This window comes from Artibeus jamaicensis, unplaced genomic scaffold (assembly GCF_021234435.1).
Source record: "Artibeus jamaicensis isolate MK-2021 breed Jamaican fruit bat unplaced genomic scaffold, CSHL_Jam_final contig_867, whole genome shotgun sequence".
In the NCBI taxonomy this organism is placed as follows: Eukaryota; Metazoa; Chordata; class Mammalia; order Chiroptera; family Phyllostomidae; genus Artibeus; species Artibeus jamaicensis.
Window position 1 is genome coordinate 7,588,125 of NW_026521995.1, and position 20,587 is coordinate 7,608,711.

A 20,587-nucleotide genomic window follows, 5' to 3' on the forward strand; every position below is an offset into this window, starting at 1 on the left:
TAATGGTCTGTTTTTCACTGTAAGTTTTACACTTGTACTAGCTTTTTCAACTAGATTAGCAGGGCTCTTTCTGGGACAGTAATGGAAAGTAAAAACATAAATCCAAGTGCAAAAGGAACAACAGTACTAAATAGATTAGCAGCAAATTTACATACAGTACATTTAAGTTTGAACTTTGCTTTGTTATGGGGTAAGTATGCTGAAAGCCTCAATGAATTTAACATATGACCTGTGAAGCTGAATCTTTGTGTGTGTGTGTGTGTGTGTGTGTGTGTGTATAAAAGAATGACGTTGACAAGTAATATACTTGAAGTATGTTACAATTATATTTATTAAGCCAAGGTAAATTTTTCATAAAGGGTCAGGCTGTCTCTGATAATGCTGCCTATGTTTTAAACAAATTATTTTAAGATGTAAACCATCATGTTTTATTAAAACTGAACAAGCTGTTAAAATTGCTACAGTATATCCCACCTAAGCTTTCTAGTACTATTTTAAACAATTATGTATCGTACAGAAAGTATGAGAAGCAGTCCAGATAGCAAAATGTATTCATAAAAAGTAAGCTAAAACCAAAGTCCTTTTGTTCATCCCTCATTCCCCCCAGAAGCTGTACTACTGGGTGAAGGAAATTCACAGCTGCATTTTGAGGTCACAAATGCATTCTTAAAGGATTGCCTTTGAGACTACAGCTTTTGCAGGCAATCATGTATAAATAAATAAGTTACATTAAGATGAACTTGTACGGCGTTTTGTTATTTTAACACCAAACTGAATGGTGGACTGAAATCAACAGATGAGAAAGAAAATCAAGCATAAGTCTCACTTCCTCTAAAGTGGTAGTGCCATTCTAGTTTTATTGTTGCATTAACTTGCATAAAGTGCAGTGACAAAATAAATAAGATGAAAGAAGCTTTGAAGATTTATATACAACATTGAGATTAAGATAAATTATTGATAATATTCTTGATAGCCTTTTACCTCTGTGGAAGCTGTAACATATATTGAAAGCTCATTGATCCAGGGAAAGTGATTTCCTCCCCTTTAAATCAATCCAGTATTAAGGAGTATATAAATATGCTAGCTTATCCTATAGACAAGGTAAGCTTAAAGGGCAGACTTCTGTGCTATAGACTAAATCCAGATACAGTTAGGTGCTGAGCATTATTCCTGGCTTCAAAATAGGAGGTATCTGTTTCGCCATCCGGTTGGGGTATGAAAGGCATAGTTTGATGCTGCAGATTTTCCCAGTCCACCTCACTGAAGAGAGGATGATGTTTCAGCTCTTTAGAAAAATATAAAACAAAACAGAATATCATGACACCGTTACCTGAACAAGTACTCTTCTGCAGGAATGAAGGACACTGCCACACATCTATTTTGCCCTACTGTATTATGCCACTTTCATAGGCATTAGTTTGTCTGTTCTTCTATTCAGTTACTTCCTTCTCTATGACACACTCTGCATCATTTTGTACATCACTTGATATAGGATGTCACTGACTTGCATCTTCACAACACACCGACTAACCATCTAGCAATACTGCTTCCACTTACAAAATCTCAACTTTGCTCATCTCTTTAGCTACATTTTCAGTACCTATCATCTTTCCTATTTATTTCCTTCTACAGGCAAAAATGAAAATATGCTCTTTTGATCACTTTGTGGTATTTCATTACAAGACCTAACTTCCCCTTTCAATCCTTTACTCCATAAAGCAACGATAAAAACATTGACAAAAACAGGAAGTGGCAATTAAGGCAGCAAACAGCAACCAAAAAAAATCAGCAACCAAATTTGAGGGAAGTATTGGGAGAAGACTACACAGACGACAAAGAATCATGGGTCTGCACTGGGGGTTGGCGCGATGGGAAAACGGTGTGTCTGCCCGTGGCCCCTTTCCTCCTCGGAAAGACTGGTAGGAAGAGAGATAAAAATGCAAAGGCACTTTTGGTTTAGAAAACTCGTCTTTTAATTTTTCAAAATACATGCCTAAGCATGGATTACTTTAGAGTTACTTATTGTAGTAACTCTTAAACTGTGATCTCTGGATGTGATGTGATGCTTCAGGACCTTCCCATAATAGCTATTCATTTAAACTGAATCTAGAACAAGTTCTAATCTAGGTTAAGATGAACTAAACAAACAGCTGAAGCCGCTGTTTTTTGACTGAAGAATACCCCTACCATTGGCTTCACTATGTGAACTGTTCACTGAACAAACAAAAATCTGAGGTTATGGTAAGGGTACTTTTCTTCTGTCTCTACTTAATTTAAGCAAATCACAGTATATTATAGTAATTTACCAGTGGTTTCTCAGCTTCAGCACAACTGACCTTTGGGACCAGACAAATCTTTGTTGTGGGGACTGTCCTGTGCACTGTAGGACGTCCCCCACAGTTGTGACAACCCAAAACAGCTCCAGACAATACCAAATGGCCTTTGCGGAGCAAAGGACAGAACGAGAATCCTTCTAAGGTAAGTGTTAGAGCTCAGTTGTCTGTACCCTCACTTTACACAGGCTTTTGCTTAAATTCCACTCTTCACAGAGGTCTTACTGACCAATCGATGTAAAAAAACCCTGCCATACTTTGTATTCTCTCACTCTGCTTTATTTTTCTTCATGGCACTTACAACTAGATGGCATTATGTCATGGTTGTATTTATTTACTTTCTATCTTTCCACTACAATATAAAATCACAGGGATTTTAGTCTGGGTCATCTGTAGGGAACTTCTAGCACCTGTAACAATACTGTATGGCACCTAGAAGTCACTCTATAGCATTTGTTAAACTAACAAACAAGCAAACAATGGATCTTATTAGAGAGAACACCCAGAAGCTGATGCAAATGACATATTAGTAAAGCTAAATTTTCTAAACATACTCTCCTACTACACATGGAAATGTACTCTGTGACATAATGTTTATTTGTCTCTATATCCTAGGAAAAACAGGGTCTTAGGCAGCTGATAAGATTTACCAGAGGTTCAAAACTGTAGTCTAATATATCCCCTTCAATGGGAAAAATCCACTGAATGGATCAAAATGTAACCTGGCACCTGATACATTTATCAATCAATAACAGTATCACAAATGAAGCAGTTAGACATTATAGATTTACAATTTTGGTAAAAAAAAATACTTCTTGTATTTGTGGATCATTAACTTTATCAGGCCCTGATAAACCTAAGACAGTGACAAGATAAAATTGTTTCAGGTACCTACTTGAGGTTAAAATTCAGTGAGTGACTATCACAACCTGATCACATTAAATTTTAATGTACAATAAGGGCAAATGTATCAATGAATACCTGGAGGGCAAAAATAAACTAAAATTCTTTTTAAACTAATTTAATAGTCAGATTATCTATAGCACTGTACTAGAACTTTGTATCAGTATTAACATTCACCTGCTGAAACAAAATCAAGGGTAAAAGGGTTTATTAATACAAAACCTTACCTTTCATTCCAGCTCTCTTTGTATCATCGATGGTTAAAAGTATTTCTACTGCACTTTGAGCATTATCAGATAATTTTTCTTCACCTTCAGGCCAAGGGATATCTACAAATATGAATAAGTCTCTTGATCACTGCTCAAAATAATACACAGAGATATATTAATCTGTCTTAATAGGAGAAAAAGAATCACCTCTTTTCAGAATATTCTGGAATACCTGTTGTGGTGTTTCATCATTGAAAGGGGGAATTCCTGTTAGAAACTCAAACAGGCAAACTCCAAGTGCCCACCAATCTACTGCAGGACCTGGAATTTAAGAGGAAGTAGTTGAACTTGCAAGCATTTTCAACAAATGTTTGATCAGCTAGACCATTAATACATGGACATTTGGGCACAATCAAGGCATTCATTTCCTCAGGCTTACTTCTGGCTTCATCAGGTACAAAAAGTCAAATGACCTTCGGTCATGCAATATGGCAATTACTTTCTTTATTTCCTAAGAAGTTTAGATCAGTAATTAATGCAGCTAGTAAAGGAACGTTAAAGCTTTCTTTGGTCATTTATTAATAGCTTCTGATATTCTGGATAGTTACTTGTTCAAAATCCTGAAACACAACCAAGGAATACATTTAATCTAAAGATTATTCTCTAAAACAGTCACAGCACTTCTCAATTTCAAATTGGGAAATAACATTAAAGACAATTCCATGTTCCACTAATTTCACAAAGGTATGAGATGAGGTATCAACATTTATACTAATTGGCAGGTAGTCTGGTAATTATAGAAAGCTGTACTTACAGAGTGTTTCCATGGGCTTTATTCCTTTTAAGATCACAGAGGGACAAATTAGTTTAACAAAGAATATTCACTTAAACTATAGCTTGAGGTAATTAGGATATGTCTTAATAAATTTTAAAAACTTGGTTTCTAAGTAATATCTTTACTGAAAGCACCATTTCTATACCAAGATGTTTTAAAGAATTATTTGAAACATGACTGTATAGTCTGGTGTACGCTTTTGTTTAGTTCTGTCTATGAATAAGGTGTTTACTGAGCAAAGGTTAACTTTGGTTCAAAAATAGAACCTTCAATAGAAGGCTACCTTCAATAGAAACCTAGAACAGGGATTGTAGTCTAGTCCTACATGTGCCTGGAAATCACTCTTTAAATGCAATTTGACAAACTGTTACTGTGGTTTAGCAACTGCCACCCTCCCATTTCATAACAAGCAGGAAAGCACTGTGGAACCCACCGCTAGGAAAAACAGTCACATGCACGTGGAATGCCTGGTCACCTGCGAGCCGATAACCCCGCTTTCCCTGAGAACACAGGATGCAAACAGTAATAGTATGTTTCTATAGTAACACTATAGAAACATAAGAACCACCTCAGTTAGGAGATCTTTTAAGCAGCACTGAGAAAGTATTTCAGTTGATTCGATGATATAACTGAAAGTCGAAGGAAAGTAGCAGGGAAAGTAGAGGATATACTTTGCCTGCAGGGATATAGCAGGAAAGTAGAGGGAAATCAGGAAAAAAGCCATAAATTTTATCTCTTTTACTCAAGTTAGAAATTAGGACCCTTTTCCCAGTTTAGCCAAAATGTAGTCATGTCAAAAACATATATGCTTTCTCCATGGCTATGGCACACATATCCATATATGTGAGTCAAAGTCTAATAAGATCATATATTGTCATCGATCCTAGCAATTATAGCATTAGCCAGAGAAAGAGAACTTACTTTACATTACTTGCTAATTCACAACCCACTTCTATAATATGTATATTGATACTCTTTATGCCTATTTTCTAATAATAATGGAATTAAATGGTTTATGAAATTCCAGCCCTTTTGTAACTATTAATTCTAATATTTTTATCAAGCCCATTTCCTCTGTTGCAATTAAAAAACAGCCACATCTTCACTCTCCGCTGCTGCCTTTAAAAGTCATAAAAAATGTCAGATGCCCACATTTGTTTTCAGAGAAAAGCAGCCTCTGTGGATGTCTTCCTATTCAGAAAACAGAAGACACTTCATTTTTATATTTCATATCTGGGCCGAAATGAAAAAAATTTTTTTCCTGCCACGTGATCTAGTTATACTTTGACTGTTCAGTTTATTATGCTTTGCCATAAAAAGGAGCTCACTCACCCGAAGCCAGAAATCCTGCATATAAGAAAAGAGTAGTTAGGTACATTGTATTCAAATTATGAGTTCATTCTCACATCATTCATTGAACTAGATGCTAGGGATTGTGTCAGATATAAGGGGTACAAAGATGATTAAGAGAGCTTTTTCTCAGGAGAAAATAGCCTACTTTGGGAGCGATGATACAGATAATTTTCACACAATGCTAAGAGAATGAAACAGATACATGCACAAGAAGCTACGGAGACTCTGGCCAGAGTTGCTAAGTCTGCTTGTTGAGGGGAAGACCGTGGAGGGCATCTGAGGAGCCGTAGCTGTGCCTCAGCATGGTGCTGGGAAACAGAGAGGCACACATGCAGGATGAAGCACAGGAGCCAAGGGACTTCCCCCTGGGGCCTGGGGTCTGGGGGGAGAGGTAGGGAATAGGGAGTTGATTTTTCCCCCTTTTGATTATAAATTTTATAAACTATGTATTAAATTACTTTTATAGAAAATAAAAACTTAAAACTATATCACTAGATAGCTGAGGTAACTAGATGTCTCACTAAAATAGTGGCAAGATCCAATCAAGTAAATCTTTACATTTGAAGCTTACTCTCATATTGTATCCTAAGTTAGACAACATACAAATTATAATATAGTAAATGGCCTAGAAAATCTGTGACTTGGCAAAAAGGACACTGTACATAAATAAGTTAAGTGCCCAGAGGAACTTAGTTGCTTTGGCTAATAAAGGGGAATATTAAGTGTGTCCACTTGCAACAAGGTAGAGATTATTCAGAACAGTGCTGAGTGCTGCTCAGGAATTCTCATGGAGTGCTATCTATAGGGAAACCTTAGACACTAGTCTTAGGAAACTTTCTTAGGCTTTGGTAGTAGAGAAAAATATAACAAATAATTATTATAACATAGGTAGAATGACATTAAGTTTTAAATAGTTTCTTTTGGGATTGAACTTGCAACTGCGGTGCATTATCATGATGCTCTAACCAACTGAGCAATCTGGACAGGGCTAAACAGTTTCTACGTAAGTGATATGGCAATGAAAAAGTAAATCTCCATAACTGGTTAAAGGATACTTCATGGAAGAGATGACACTTAAACTGATCATTAATGAGGAGAAATTTAACATGAAGATGATTGGGGACTGGCTTTTTTAAACTAAGGCAAAATACTTGTGCAAAATAAGGAAAATCTGAAAATATTGTGTCTAAGAGGTGGAATGGGATTATAAGGCCAAAACATGAATCTCTTTGAGAGATGTGGCCAGTAGGAGAGCTTGGAGCTTCACATGTCATGATCAGTAATGTGGCTGTTAAGGAGACACCATAGTTTTTCAAGGAGGGAAGAAGCATGAATCATGTTACATATTAAGAAAAATCTGAATTTTGTGCTTCTGCTTTCTGGAACGCTTTTAGTCTCTCCTATCTTAGACTCTGGTCTTGAAAAGTGGGGCAAAGGTGTACAGGCATAGGAAGAGAACAACCTGAATCCAAATCTAGACTGTAACATGCAAAACTGCTTGGCTATCTGAGCATTTTCATTGGTTTTTGAATAAAACGTAGAAAAATTTGCAATCAGGGAAACAAAACAACAAATATGGGGGAAAAAGAAGAAAACTCTGGTGGCAATGATTATAAACGACAAAATGAAATTGAGGAAACCGGAGGAAGAAAGCTATTAAATAATCGAAAGGAAAAGATGAGGCAGAGACAGTGGCAGAGACGAAAAGGTAAAGAGAAACACTGCAGAGATCTAATCAACTCAGAGATTTAAATGCCAGAACCTAGGGACAAAGTCTGTACCACCAGAAAGATGGTGAAACTGAGATAAGGAACGGAGGAAGTGAAAGCTAGATAACAAGTACAGTTTTGACAGGCAGCATTTGCAAGATCTATAATACTAAATAGATATTAAGGGCATGTGTCTGCTGCCTAGTGAAAGTCAGGACTAGAGATCGGTCTCTGGGAAACATTAGCATAGGCCCAACTGAAGTCATGGGAGTGATGAGATTAGCAGAGAACACCTGAAAGGGAAAAGGGTGGGGGCAGAATCACGAAGAACCTCCATATTTACAAGAGCTAAGGAAAGAACTGAGGAGTAGCAATAGAGATAGGAGGAGTGAGACTAAGATGAGGCTGGTATTTTGTAAATAATGACATTACAGGTGACTGCTAGAAGTTTCAGTTAAATAATCAGATTGCCAAGAATCTTGAAACATCAAAAGAACATATACAGAGATTCCCAGCCAAGATGTAGGTAGATACACTTCACACAACCAAAAGAAGGACAACAACAAATTCAAAAACAAAAATATAACCAGAACTGCCAGAAAACTGAACCATATAGAAGTCCGATAACCAAGGAGTTAAGGAAGAAACATTCACCCAGACTGGTAGGAGGGGCGGAAATGGGCAGCTGTGATGGGAAGGGCTGGTGGCAAGGAGGCGGCTGGAGGACAAAGGGGGAGGGGAGGTGGTGGCAGGAAGTCCTATATTTGCATGTGGAAAAAACTGGGAGGAACAACTGGGGAGCAAGGCAGACCACACCACCAAGGGTTTCAGTATGGAGAAATAAAGGCTCAAAAACTCTGACTGTAAAAACCTGTGGGGGCTGTGGGGGCAGGAAAAACTCCCAGACTCACAGGAGAGTTCATTGGAGAGACCCACAGGGTCCTAGAACATACACAAACCCACCCACCCACCCACCCGAGAATCAGCACCGGAAGGGACCCAATTTGCTTGTGGGTGGCAGGGGAAGTGATTGAAAGCCAGCAGAGAGCTGAGCAAACAGCATTGTTCCCTTTCTGACCCCTCTTCCACATGTAGCACCACAATGTAGTGATGTGGGTTGCCCCATCATGGCAAATACCTAAGGCCCCTTACTACATAACAGGTGCATCAAGACAAAGAAATATGGTCCAAACGAAACAACAGATCAAAGCTTCAAATATAGAACTAAGTGATGAAGATATAGCCAACATATCAGATGCAGAGTTCAAAAAACTGGTAATCAGGGCTCACAGAAATGGTTGAGTATGGTTGCGAAATAGAGGAAGAAGTGAAGCCCATGAAAAGTTAAATAAAAAGATCCAACAGTGAAGTGAAGGAAACAGGGACTCAAATCAATGGTTTGGAGCAGAAGGAAGAAATAAACATTCAACCAGAACAGAATGAAGAAACAAGAATTCAAAAAAAAAAAAAAAAGAGGAGAGGCTTAAGAACCTCCAGGACAACTTAAAACTTTTCAACATCCGAACCATAGGGGTGTCTGAATAAGAGGAAGAGGGAGAAACTGAAAACTTATTTGGAAAATATAATGAAAGAAAACTCCCTGAATTTGGCAAAGGAAATAGACATACAAATCCAGGAAGCTTAGAGAGTCCCAAAGAAGTTGGGCCCAAGAAAGCACATACTAAGGCACATCATAATTACATTACCCAAGATGAAAGAGGAGAGAATCTTAAAAGCAGTAAGAGAAAAGGAGACAGTTACCTACAAAGGAGTTGCCATAAGATTGTTCGCTGATTTCTCAAAAAAAACCTTGGAGGAAGGAGCTGGAAAGAAGTATTCCAAGTCATGAAAGGCAAGGACCTACATCCAAGATTACTCTATCCAGCAAAGCTGTCATTTAGAATTGGAAGGCAGATAAAGTGCTTCTCAGATAAGGTCAAATTCAAGGAGTTCATCATAACCAAGCCCTTATTATATGAAATGTTAAAGGGACTTATCTAAAAAAAGAAGATCAAAACTATGAACAGTAAAATCACAAGAATGTCACAGCTATCAACAAGTGAACCTAAAATAAATAAATAAATGAATAAATAAATAAATACAGACTAAGCAAACAACTAGAACAGGGACAGAATCACAAAAATGGAAATCACACGGGGGGTTATCATCAGAGAGTGGGGAGAATTGGGGGAAAAGGTACAGGGAATAAGAAGCATAACTGTTATGTAAAAAAAGAGGCATGGGTAGTTTAAGAATAGTATAGGAAATGGAGAAGCCAAAGAACTTATGTACGACTATGGACATGAACTAAGGTAGGGAAATGCTGGTGGGAAGGGGGTACAGAGCAGAGGGGAATAAAGGAGAGAAAAAAAATTGGGACAACTGTAATAGCATAATCAATAAAATATATATTTTTAAAAAGAACCTATGCACCCCTATGTTTATTCCAGCCAAGTGCTGGAAACAGCTTAAGTGCCCATCAGTAGATGAGTAGATCAAAAAACTATGGTACATTTACACAGTGGAATACTAAGCAGAAGAAAGGAACTCCTACCCTTCACAACAGCATGGACAAAACTGGAGAACATTATGCTAAGTGAAATAAGCCAGGTGGTGAAAGACAAATACCATATGATCTCACCTATAAGTGAAACCTAATCAACAAAACAAAGAAGTAAGCAAAATAGAACCAGAGATATGGAAACAAAGAACAAACTGACAGGGACAACGGTGGAGAAAAAAAGGGAAGGATCAGGTCAAGGGACATGTATAAAGGACCCGCGGGCAAAGACAACAGGATGGGGAGGCGGTTTGAATATGGGACGTGAGGGGAGAGTAATGAGGAAAAACTGGGGCAACTCTAAATGAACAATAAAAATAAACAAATAATCAGATTGCTAAAGCAAAGATGGTCAAGCAAAGAAAAGCAAGCTCTGGGGACTTCTGCCAAGATGGAGGCGTAGGTGGAAACACTGTGCCTCCTTGCACAACCAAGTTTAAAGACAATAAAGTTTTAGTAACAAAAACGCAGCCAAAACACAGAAAATTGAACTATACGGAAGTCCAACAACAATGAACCATTCGGCCAGACTGGTAAGAGGGGCGGAGCCAGCAGCTGAGCAGGGTTGGGCAGGAAAGATCCCCCGACCCAGGTGCACAGGCAGCCGTGGGCGGATCCCAGGCGTCGGGTAGCAACGGGCGGACCCAGTGAGGGCACAAGGCGGCAAGCTAACCACGCTCACACATTCACGTGCAGATAAACCAGTGAAGGAGCGAGCAGTGAGACAGACAGCACAGGCCCCAGCAGCTGGAATCGGCAGAGGGGACCACCATTGTTCCTCTCCGCCCCCGCCCCCACATACAGTGCCACAAACCAGCGCTCTGGGTGGCCCCGCCTTGGTGAACACCTAAGGCTCCTCTCCTCATACCTAACAGGCGTGAACAGACCAAAACATGGCTCAAGAGGAACTCAGAGCCCCAGAGTCGATAAATCTAAACAACCAAGAAATAGCCAACCTATCAGATGCACAGTTCAAAACATTGGTGATCAGCATGCACACAGAACTGGTTGATTTTAGTCACAAATTAGAGGATCAAATAAAGGCTAAACTAATTGAAATGAAGGGAAATGCACAGGAAACCAATAGTGATGGAAAGGAAACTGGGACTCAAATCAAGGGAGTGGACCAGAAGGAGGAAAAAAATGACCAAACAGAAAAGGATGAAGAAACAAGAACTCAAAAAAATGAGAGGCTTAGGAACCTTCAGGACATCTCTAAATGCTCCAACATCCGAATTACAGGGGTACCAGAAGGGGAAGAGGAACAGCCACCAGTGGAAAACTTATTTGAACAAATAATAAAGGAGAACTTCCCCAATCTGGCAAAGGAAATAGACTTCCAGGAAATCCAGGAAGCTCACAGAGTCCCAAAGAAGTTGGACCCAAGAAGGAACACACCAAGGCACATCATCATTACATTAGCCAAGATTAAAATGAAGGAGAGAATCCTAGAAGCAGTAAGAGATAAGGGGACAGTCACCTACAGAGGAGTTCCCATCAGACTGTCAGCAGATTTCTCAAAAGAGACCTTCCAGGCAAGAAGGGGCTGGAAAGAGGTATTCCAAGTCATGAAATCCAAAGACCTACAACCAAGATTGCTCTATCCAGCAAAGCTTTCATTTAGAATGGAAGGACAGATAAAGTGCTTCTCAGATAAGATCAAATTCAAGGAGTTCACCATCACCAAGCCCTTATTATATGAAATGTTAAAGGGACTTATCTAAGAAAAAGGAGTAAAAAATATGAACAGTGAAAGGACAGCAAACTCACAGTTATTAACAACCACACCTAAAACAAAAGCAAACTAAGAGGACAGCTAGATCGGGAGCAGAACCATAGAAATGAAGATCACATGGAAGGTTAGCAACAGGGGAGTGGGAGGAGGAGAAGGGGGAGAAGGTACAGAAAATAAGTAGCATAGATGGTAGGTAGAAAATAGACAGGGGTCAGGGCAAGAACAGTAGGGGAGATATAGAATCTAAAGAACTTGAGACACATGGTCATAAACTAAAGGGGGGAATGGTAGGGGAGGGGGTGTGCAGAGTGGAGGGGAAGGAAGGGGGAAATTGAACAACTGTAATGGCATAATCAATAAAATATATTTAAAAAAAAGAAAAGCAAGGTCTGAGAAGTTAGGTAGTGTAAGGGGAAGATAAGGGTGGAAGCTAAATTTTAGACTAAGGACAAAAGTCAGCAAAGGAACAAAAATGAAAGTGGTGGGGTGGGGTGGGGAAGATAAGACAGACAATCTCAATAAAAGAGTCCAAAGCAAAGGGAAGTGATTAATATCAAAATGTAGAAGACAGGGTTATACCGTAGGTTAAATTATGCCCACTTGAAAAAAAGATAACTTTAAGTTCTAACCCTGAGGCCCTCTGAATTTGACATTTGAAGTAGGGTCCTTGCAGATATAATTCATTAGGTTATGATGAAGTCATATTGAAGTAGGGGGGGTCCTTAATTTGACTCACATTTTTACGAGCACACCCCTGTGACCATAGAGAGACAGGGAGAACATCATATAAAGAGGGGAGATTAATGATGCATCTACAATGCAAGAAATGTCAGATTGCCAGCAAACACTAGAAGCTAAGAAAGCATTCCCCTACAGGTTTCAGAGAGAGCATGAGCACTGTCAACACCTTGATTTTTCAACTTCTGGCCTCCAGCATGTTCAGACAATAACTTCCTGTTGTTTGAACCACCCAGTTTGCGGTGCTTTGTTATAGTAACTCCAGGAAACAAATACAGTACATTTTAGATGTTGGAAGGGAAAATAAGGTGAGTGAAAAGCCATCCTTTCATTCTTACGTTGCATTTTGAAGGATAGCTTGTCTCTGGCTTGGCCCTTCTGGTGAGGATATAAGTGAGGGTACATACACTCTAGACAGAAATAGTCTTATGTAGACTGGACAGAATTTTAGGCTACTTTGTATTTTTGAACCAAAACCACAACAGACTTGAGGAGCCATTTAGAGCAAAGACAACCAGGGAGCAAAAGGTGGGACTTCTTTAGATCACTGAGACTGTACCAGAAGCAAAGAACAAATGACTGCACATCTTCTTTCCTTGTAACAAACATCACATAGAGGAGAAAACTGCATGACTTAATTTTCTACTTCAGGTAATCCAAGTACCAAAAAACATAAAGCAATTTTACCTCAAAAGAAAATGTAGCCCTGGCTGGTGTGGCTCAGTAGACTGAGGGCTGACCTGCAAAATGGCAGGTCGCCGGTTTGATTCCCAGTCAGGGCACATGCCTGGGTTGTGGGCCAGGTCCCCAGTTGGGGGCATGTGAGAGGCAACCGATGGATGTATCTCTCACACACTGATGTTTCTCTCCCTCTTTTTCTCCCTCCCTTCCCCTCTCTCTAAAAATAAATAAAATCTTTTTAAAAAATGTAGTGATAGATAACACTTCAAAAACTCAAGACGTGTGTCTTACCATGGGCCCTGCCTAATAGCAACTCCGGTGCAAGGTAGTCTGGGGTTCCCAGGATTCGCCCGTCATCCACTGGGGCTGCCCCTCTTCTTACACTCTTTGGAGTTCGATATGGAGTTCCTGACTTGACCTGATTTGGGGTCTGCTATTTAAAAAGAGTTTTTAAAAGACAATTAATTCCTTTTACAGTGAACAGTAATGCTAAAACAAGAGTGAGGCTGCTTAGCATTAAGAACATACTCAAATCCTTCATCAGTTTTGAAGGACTCATAACTAAGTATTATTATAAAAAGTCCGAATACCTAATGATACTTCAGAGGCTAGGTAACACCAACTATAGTCAATAAGATCTGGATACACAAGAAAAAATTAAAAAGTCAGCAAGAAAAAACTCTTGATAGCACAGATTAATGAAAGCTTAAGAAGTCACCAAGGGAGGCTGTGGCTGACAAATGACTGAAACATTAGGATAACACATAAAGTAGAACTAAATAAAAATAACCTCTTGTGCTACTTGGAATTTGAGTTTTTAAGATATTTAGTTGTCCATAAGGACTCTGTGAGACCAGCAGGATAGGTATCATTATATTCTACAGACAGGCGGTACACAGAGGCTCTGAGGGTAAGGGCCCCTAAGTTCCCCAGTGAATTCTGAATAAAAAAAAACACAAGTTTTGTAACTAAATTCCGGGTTTTCACTTTTTATATTATGTCTCTCCAAGGGAAGAAAAAAAGATAAAGGGTTAGAAAATAAAAACAAAATAAGAATTAAAATATATACTTCCATCTTTTTTCTGTAAAAAAGAGATCATCTAAGTATGTACTCAGAAGACAGTAGGCTTTACTTTTATAATTCACTGTTTCTGGGATCAAGTGAAAATATGTGATTATAAGTAAGTGGATGTAAATATGTGAACGTATATAGAGCAGTACAAATGAAGGTGGTGGTGTCGTCAAGAACAATATACATGACTACTAGCTTTACTTTTTTGCATTAAAACTTTCAACAATCCACAAATTTCTGACCAGTAAAACAAGACTACGTGCTTAATATCCTATAGTCTAGCGGACAGGCAAGAGTCTGGCCTTCATAATTTATTCTTCTACAACTCAAAGAACAAGTGTTAGAAAGTAATAACATACCTGATAGAAGTAGGGTCTTTCCTTTTGAGTAGGGGTTATGGCCACGGGGTCCGAACCACTGTAAGCACATGAGGTATCCATTGCATCTAAAGTAATGCTCATTTTGGATGGCTCTGAGTTACTGGATACATTAATATGGCTGTTAAAACTTCGAAAAGCTACAGCATTTCTTTTAGAGCAGGTTAATGTTGTCAATACCTCCGAAGAAGGCGCTAATGTTTTTTGGTTACTGTCTGGGACAGCAGGGTTCACATCATCTTTTGGCAATGGACTTTCTTGGCAGCTGAGTGATACAGTAAGTAGGTCTCCAATATTTGATTCTTCAAAAGAAGATTCTTTGATGCTATTATTTGGATCTAAGGACTGCCTTTCTAGTGGACTTTCCATTATAGAAGTTCCAGGAAAAGATGAATCAGAGTCTACATAAATACTTTTGGAAGCTCTATCATCATCAGAACATAGAAAACTAGAACTTAAGTTGTCATTATGCTTGTCACAATCTTCATCCAGTTCACACATAAGGTTTTTTGCTATCATTGGGATAGGTGTTTTTTCTGGTGTGTGCTGTTTATCCATAAAAGAATCAACTATGTTCTCCTTATTAGCACAGTCATTTTGCTGACTTCTATACACTGATAGCTTAAGGCCCTGAATTTCAGTGGTTAAGCTTGTACTTTGATTTGTATAACAATCTCTCATTTCATTACTATGCTTATACTCTGTATAATTTTTTTTATTCTGTATGGTTTTCTGACAAGGACTGGAGTCAACTAACTCAAAGGGTCTCTTAACACTTCTTTTCCCAAGGTGTTCTTCAGTCATACCATCAGAATCCACAGGCCCCTGATGCGACTGATGAAAACCAGACTGTCTTGTGTCAGCAGCCATATTAATATTATTTATATCCAGTTCTCTTGCTTCCCAAGAAACTTTCCCAGAGAAGCATTTTTTAGCAAGGTTTACACAAGAGCTTCCACTGGCAGGAATGGCACCGCTGTTCTGAATAGGAGAAAGGGCCAACTCAAGATCCTTCTTATTGAAACTTCTGGTCTCGATGGCATTTGTAGATTTTGTACATAAAGGCTTTTCAGTCGTGTTCCAACTCGTCATTGTAGAGCCCAGTGCCTCGCCACTTTCCTAAGGGGAAGGGGAAGGGCCTTTTTTTAGTTATATAAAGCTGAGATTCTTTAACCTGTGTTAGACCTCTGTCCACTTACGTGGAATGAATAACCCCATAAGCTATTTATGGTACCTATTCCCACTTTCCAATGGAACAAAAGGAAAATGATAACAGATAACTAAAAGCAATATGCAAAATTTTAGTATACATTTAAATACATTATTTTGAGTGAAACATTGGTCTAAAATGTAAATCAAATATTCTATAATACTTATTTGATAGTGTATTATATGTTATTTAAATAGAACAAATTAGCAGGCAACATATTCAGAGAAATTTGGGGAAAGGCTCTATTATGCATATATCTGCTTTGCATAGGAGTATGGACGATTCTATTTTGAATTTCAAAATGTACAAGACTTGATATAAATATAGTTAATGGAAAATTATGGACAAAAAATATTATTAATAGAAACATGTATCGCTTCAAACAAGTAAAGGAAAACCAAGCTGATAAGGGTAAGGATAAATTAGTGGTAATTTATAATGAGAAACCAAAAACAATAGGAGTTAAATCCATTGTCAACACTGATAACAAAGTGTTTTCCTTGAAAACTGAATTCCAACCATGTGCAGAAGCTATTGGGTGATCAGAGCTTTGTACCTAATATTGCAAATTGGTGCTTAGTAATGAGGATTTTTACATGGTTACTCAGAGGGAATCTTAGTAATTCTAACACTGCCTATTTTTGACATGTGAAAATTAAACTTTTTTACATAAGTAATAACACAGAGCACTTAGTCATGAATCAAAGAAAATTCCTGAATTACAACTCACTGGTCTTTGAGCACAGAAAATGATACATTTGGGGATCAGCACAGGGTCTACCAGTGTCCCTGCTGTTCTGTTGCCTGTAACTTGAGAAGAACCACCAGAATGCAATCAGTGCCTTCCTTGGGGATGCAGGAGTAGGAGCAACAAGGTGAAGCTGTGTATAGTGGAAACAGTATATTTCTTTCTTGAATAGGACAGAAATGAAATAATTGTACTAGGAATGCAAATCTGGTTTATTCTGTAACATACACATATTGTCTATAAAGCAGCCTATAAGGTGAGGAGGAAAAAAATTGAGAAATCCTGCCTTAACTAAAAAATTTGACCTTACTTATACAATGCAAATATCCAACAATAATAAAGAAAATTGTAAGACTGAGAATAAGGGGCAAATACAATCCAAATTATTTTATCAAACGGAAGGTTTATTCTTTGTCTACTACCATTCTTGTAATCTAACATTACTTTATTGGCATTTTATGAGAGTAACTTTATTATAATTTAAAATTTCAGTTCTTCTCAGTTTTAACTGCTTTTAAAAAGGGAGAAGTAGAATATTTAAATTAAGTAAAAGAACTAAGGAAATTTATTCACTTAGCAAGCAATTTTCTTAGAATAGATACTTAATTTAAAATATTTATTTATTAATTTTAGAGAGAGGGGAAAGAAAAAGAGAGGGAGAGAAACACTGATTGGCTGCCTCTCCCACACCCAACTGGGGGGCTGGCCCGCAACCCAGGCATGTGTCTTGACCAGGAATGGAACTGACGACCTTTCGGTCTGCAGTCCAGTGCTCAATCCACTGAGCCACACCAGCCAGGAAAGGATAGGTAATTTTGAAGGTACATCTACATTATCTTTGTGGTCTAAAAAGTTATTTCTGATCCAAAAGAGTTGCCATTCTATTAAGTGAGAAACTGGCAGAAATCAGTACAAAGGAAGTAGTGCGAGTTTAAAAAATAAGATATACCTTAAAAAAAAAATCAACAAGCTAATATCTGTGTCATGGTAGGGAACTGGAAAAAAAAGTCTATATAGATGCATAGAAGCCAAACATTCTATCAATTTATAGCAAAAAATTTTTAAATTTGGAATCTCATTATATAAAGTGAGAATAATTTCAGGCTGGTGTATCTTGCCATACTAGGCACTTTTCCTTTCTTAGAGAGTGAATAAAAACTTCATTTTCTTAAAAAAAATTGCATGTGAATGAGAAATAGATATTTCAAAAGAATTTAACACAATGTAAAGGAAAATGAAGACTACCTTGACTGCTGTTCATGTAACAGTTTCATTTCCATAAAGAATTTAAATGAAAAGGTAAAACGTGTTTCTCTCATTAATTTCACATACATAATTGGTTATGGTTAAGATAAACTTCACTCTAACCTGGCAATCCTTTTCCCATCTGGGGCTGCTGTGGCATTCAGATTCCATACTGGATACAAAAGTATGGGACTGACTACTGGCACTCGATGTAGCCAATCTTTTCCTAGACTGGAGTAGATTAGAAGTTAGACACTTTACAGGCATTCCAGGGTTGGAGGCAACTGTTTCAAGACCTGGAGGGAAGAGAAAATATAGAACCTATGTCACATCTTTCTTAGTTCCTCACTGAACCTGAACCTTTACAGATAGTTAAGCAAAGTATCAAGTATTGCTCATCAGAGCTATTTCTATATAAACATATCCAACCCACAAAAAAGGCTCTTCATGTTTTTGGCATACAAATACTGTTCTGAAAGTTAAAAAAGAACCTCTCAACATTTGTAAAGTAAAAATCAGGACAAGGGAACTAATTTATAATCAAGAAGAAATCCCTTTAATATTCTTTACCCAATTTGAAACTCCTCTAGAGAAAGGAGCATTGTTGATGGCCTATATCCGGATGTGATGTGAGGACAGATGTGACTCAATTTACCCAGTTCAACTTGCATTTAATTAGAACTATAGCTTTATTTTAATGTTGAGGTTTATGTGCTTACAAGTGTGAATTATTCACAACTGTAAGGGATTCTTTTAATACCACTGGGTAAAACAAATAAGTAATGGTAAATTGGCCAAGAGTGAGCTATTAGAAGAAAGCAGCACTATCAACATAATACATGTTCCTTTATTGTATAAATAATGATGCAAAAAATTACTGCTCTGAACTTATAATTAGACACAGTAGGCCATCATACTTTTACCAAAGATCATAATACATAAAATATACAGATTTTATACCCCTATAAAAATATATATTTATCTTGTTTTCCTTTTTCCAAAATGGGTGAACACGACTTCAATTCTAAATAAATTTTTAGTCGTGAGTTTTGTGACTTAATAAATCTTATGAGAACCTTAAATCTGGAAGAATCTCAAAGTACATCTAAAACAAATTTCTTTATGGTACATAAATCCTCTCAATGGAATTCTCGAAACTCACTGAACACTGACCTTGATATATGACCAAACTATTCAGTTGCCTTTCCCCATAATATGGAACTGTGTCTGATCAAATGCTATGTGCATACTGTATATCTACTAATGAGTTCTTTTTGGGTCATTGATATAATCAGACCATTTCCTACTTTAATGCCTTTGAAACAGCTTAAATTCTAGGTCCCCTGTAATGACACTTGATCCTTCCTCTCTATCTGCTAAGCTTTCTTTGTCCTTGTACATACTTCTTGTTCTCACATAACACACTTAGTCCCTATGATGTGAAGATGGAATACACTTCCATGCGTCCATGTCTTTGCTCACGCCAGTCCCTCTGTCTGAAATGCCCCTTCCCACTACATTTGAGCTGTCGAGGTCCTGTTTCTCTTTCTGGGTCTGGAAAGAAAACCTGTATAGCTTTGTTGTTGCTATATCTTCATTTAGAATCTTTCCTGATTTCCCCAGTTAGTGTTTGTTACTTTCTGTGTCACATAAAAGCTAAGTCTCTGTGGCATTTATTTTATAGGATTATTATTGTTATCCTTTTATACCTGTAATCACCACAAAATTAAATTTTATTTTGAGGCAAGGATGTCTCTTAGATATCTTTATATCCACAGCACTGTGCCTTGCACCTACCTAATTCTGACTGGATTAAAGAATGACTAAGAAAGCTGCAATTATTTTTCCTTAAGACTAAGGCTATAAAGTAACTTCAGCATATTACATGTTTCGACGGTCTCTGTTTATCAAATTTATAAATACATATTCAGTCATTTTCATTTTTATAGTGGATTTTGACAGAAGAAACAAGATTTACAGAATTTGGAGGAAAGGGCAAGTAAGCGAAAATTGTATTTGTAATCAGGACTTGGCTTTCCCTTACTAGTGTGTAGCTAAGCATTTTCAAATATTAGCTTCCTCATGGGCAAAAAGAAGACAATACTATATATGTTCTAGATATATACAGATTTGTTGAGGACCGAATTCAAAATGAGGTAACATCCATGAAAACAACTAATGGTAATTACCCTTCAAAGTACCATTATTCACATTCCCAAGATGAAGAACATGAAAGCAGAGAACTAAATTGTCCACTCTTGCCAAGTTATAAAGGGTGAAGTTATGTGCCAAACAAGTATCAAATGTTCCACTCTCCTCTTCCAGTATTTGACTTTGTCTTTTATTGTGTGGTACTTAGGAAAATTATAACTTTTCTTTGGCTATTTTATTTCAAAAGTCTATTTTATTATTTAATTTATTTATTTTAGAGAGGGGAAGGGAGAGAGAAAGAGAGGAAGAGAAACATCAATGTATGGTTGCCTCTCACATGCCCCTCCATCCCCACCCCGGGGACCTGACCTGGCCTGCAACCCAGGCATGTGTCCTGATAGGGAATCAAACCAACAACACTTTGGTTCACAGGCTGGCACTCAATCCACTGAGCCACATTAAATGGCGTATTTCAAAAATCTTTTAGAAGTAATTTTTAATGACATAATAGGTACCTGTATTACAGGTACTACATCTTCTCTATATAAAATTTCTGTAGATTGGATACATTGGGTGATATCTACCCAATGATCGTTCTATCATTATAAGTAATTGAAGAATCTCTCATTAGCTAGACATTTTGTTCTGTTCTGCGGACTTAAAGATCTACAATAACTCCTGTCGGAAATGATGTCTACATGATAAAATATAGAAATGCCACAGACTGT

At 37.7% G+C, this 20,587-nt stretch overlaps 1 protein-coding gene across 1 annotated transcript in view; it reads right to left on the reverse strand.

Annotated features, from left to right (window-relative positions):
* Positions 1-304: 304 nt before the first annotated feature.
* The window catches only part of MASTL (microtubule associated serine/threonine kinase like), a 30,582-nt gene continuing 10,299 nt past the window's right edge, over positions 305-20,587 (reverse strand). The window contains exons 7-12 of the mRNA XM_053654766.1: positions 17,832-18,004; positions 14,488-15,624; positions 13,348-13,489; positions 3,653-3,766; positions 3,464-3,565; positions 305-1,285 (exon numbers count right to left, since the gene is read on the reverse strand). Coding sequence (XP_053510741.1) covers positions 1,128-1,285; positions 3,464-3,565; positions 3,653-3,766; positions 13,348-13,489; positions 14,488-15,624; positions 17,832-18,004 — 1,826 coding nt within the window. The 3' untranslated portion in view covers positions 305-1,127. The remainder of the gene's footprint in view (positions 1,286-3,463; positions 3,566-3,652; positions 3,767-13,347; positions 13,490-14,487; positions 15,625-17,831; positions 18,005-20,587) is intronic.